Source organism: Eimeria mitis, genomic scaffold (genome assembly GCF_000499745.2).
Source record: "Eimeria mitis Houghton genomic scaffold, Emh_scaff379, whole genome shotgun sequence".
Taxonomy (NCBI): Eukaryota; Apicomplexa; class Conoidasida; order Eucoccidiorida; family Eimeriidae; genus Eimeria; species Eimeria mitis.
In genome coordinates, this window is record NW_013572124.1 from 9,171 (window position 1) to 10,077 (window position 907).

At 38.0% G+C, this 907-nt stretch overlaps 1 protein-coding gene across 1 annotated transcript in view; it reads right to left on the reverse strand.

Annotated features, from left to right (window-relative positions):
* Positions 1-615: 615 nt before the first annotated feature.
* The window catches only part of EMH_0010210 (uncharacterized protein), a gene marked incomplete at both ends in the record, with an annotated part of 2,295 nt that continues 2,003 nt past the window's right edge, over positions 616-907 (reverse strand). The window contains one exon of the mRNA XM_013498877.1: positions 616-714. Within this exon, the coding sequence (XP_013354331.1) occupies positions 616-714 (99 nt within the window). The remainder of the gene's footprint in view (positions 715-907) is intronic.

The window sequence follows — 907 nt, forward strand, 5'->3', positions numbered from 1 at the left end:
AGCGACTAAAAGCCCATAAATATATATATCTATACAATTATGTATTTACTTATTGATATAATATTTAAATAAATATTACATCGATGAGTATGGCTGCATAATAAAAACCTAAATATAAAAATGAAAAGAAAAGATTGGGGTGTATATAAAGCAGAAGAAAGATATTAAAATATGCAATAAACAAATTGTTTTTTTGTTTATTTTTTTATTGAACGACAAAATAAAAATTAATGAAATTTGGGGTGTATGCGCATACACCCCAACCAACCAACAAACCCCCCAGCGTAGCCACCCACCTAAGCAAGCGATCAGCGAAACGAGTGAAAAAATAAATAAATAAATAAAAACTAATTAAATAATAAATAAATAAATAAATTTATTAATTTATTTTTTATATTTCATCGATATTTTGTCTCGTCAGCAGCCGCCTAGGCACCGGCTTGCCGTAATTTTTTGCATCGGCGGCGACGAGGGCCCCCAGGCGTTCGATTTCAGCGGATGCGTGCGTGCATAGGAGGGTTTTGGGGTGTATATGCAGCTTTTTTTCTTCTTTTTCTTTAATATTCTCCTCATTTATACTATTTTTATCTTCTTTTTCACAAATATTATCATATTTTATACTATTTTTATCTTCTTTTTCCGTTTCTCCCGCACACACACCACCACCACCGCCTGCACGAGCTGCCTGTACACCCCAAACACTGCCTTCGTCAGCTGCACATACACCCGAAATATTCTTCTCGCTGCTGCTTCTCCTCCCCCTTAACACAAAAAAATCAGCAGAACGCTTCGCTGTCATATCAACACAACTCCCGCTGCCTTCTGCTTCCTCTCCTGCTGCTGCTGCTGCTGCTGTTGCTGCTGTTTCTGTTGCTGCTCCTCCTGCTGCTACCCCACCAACTCCTGC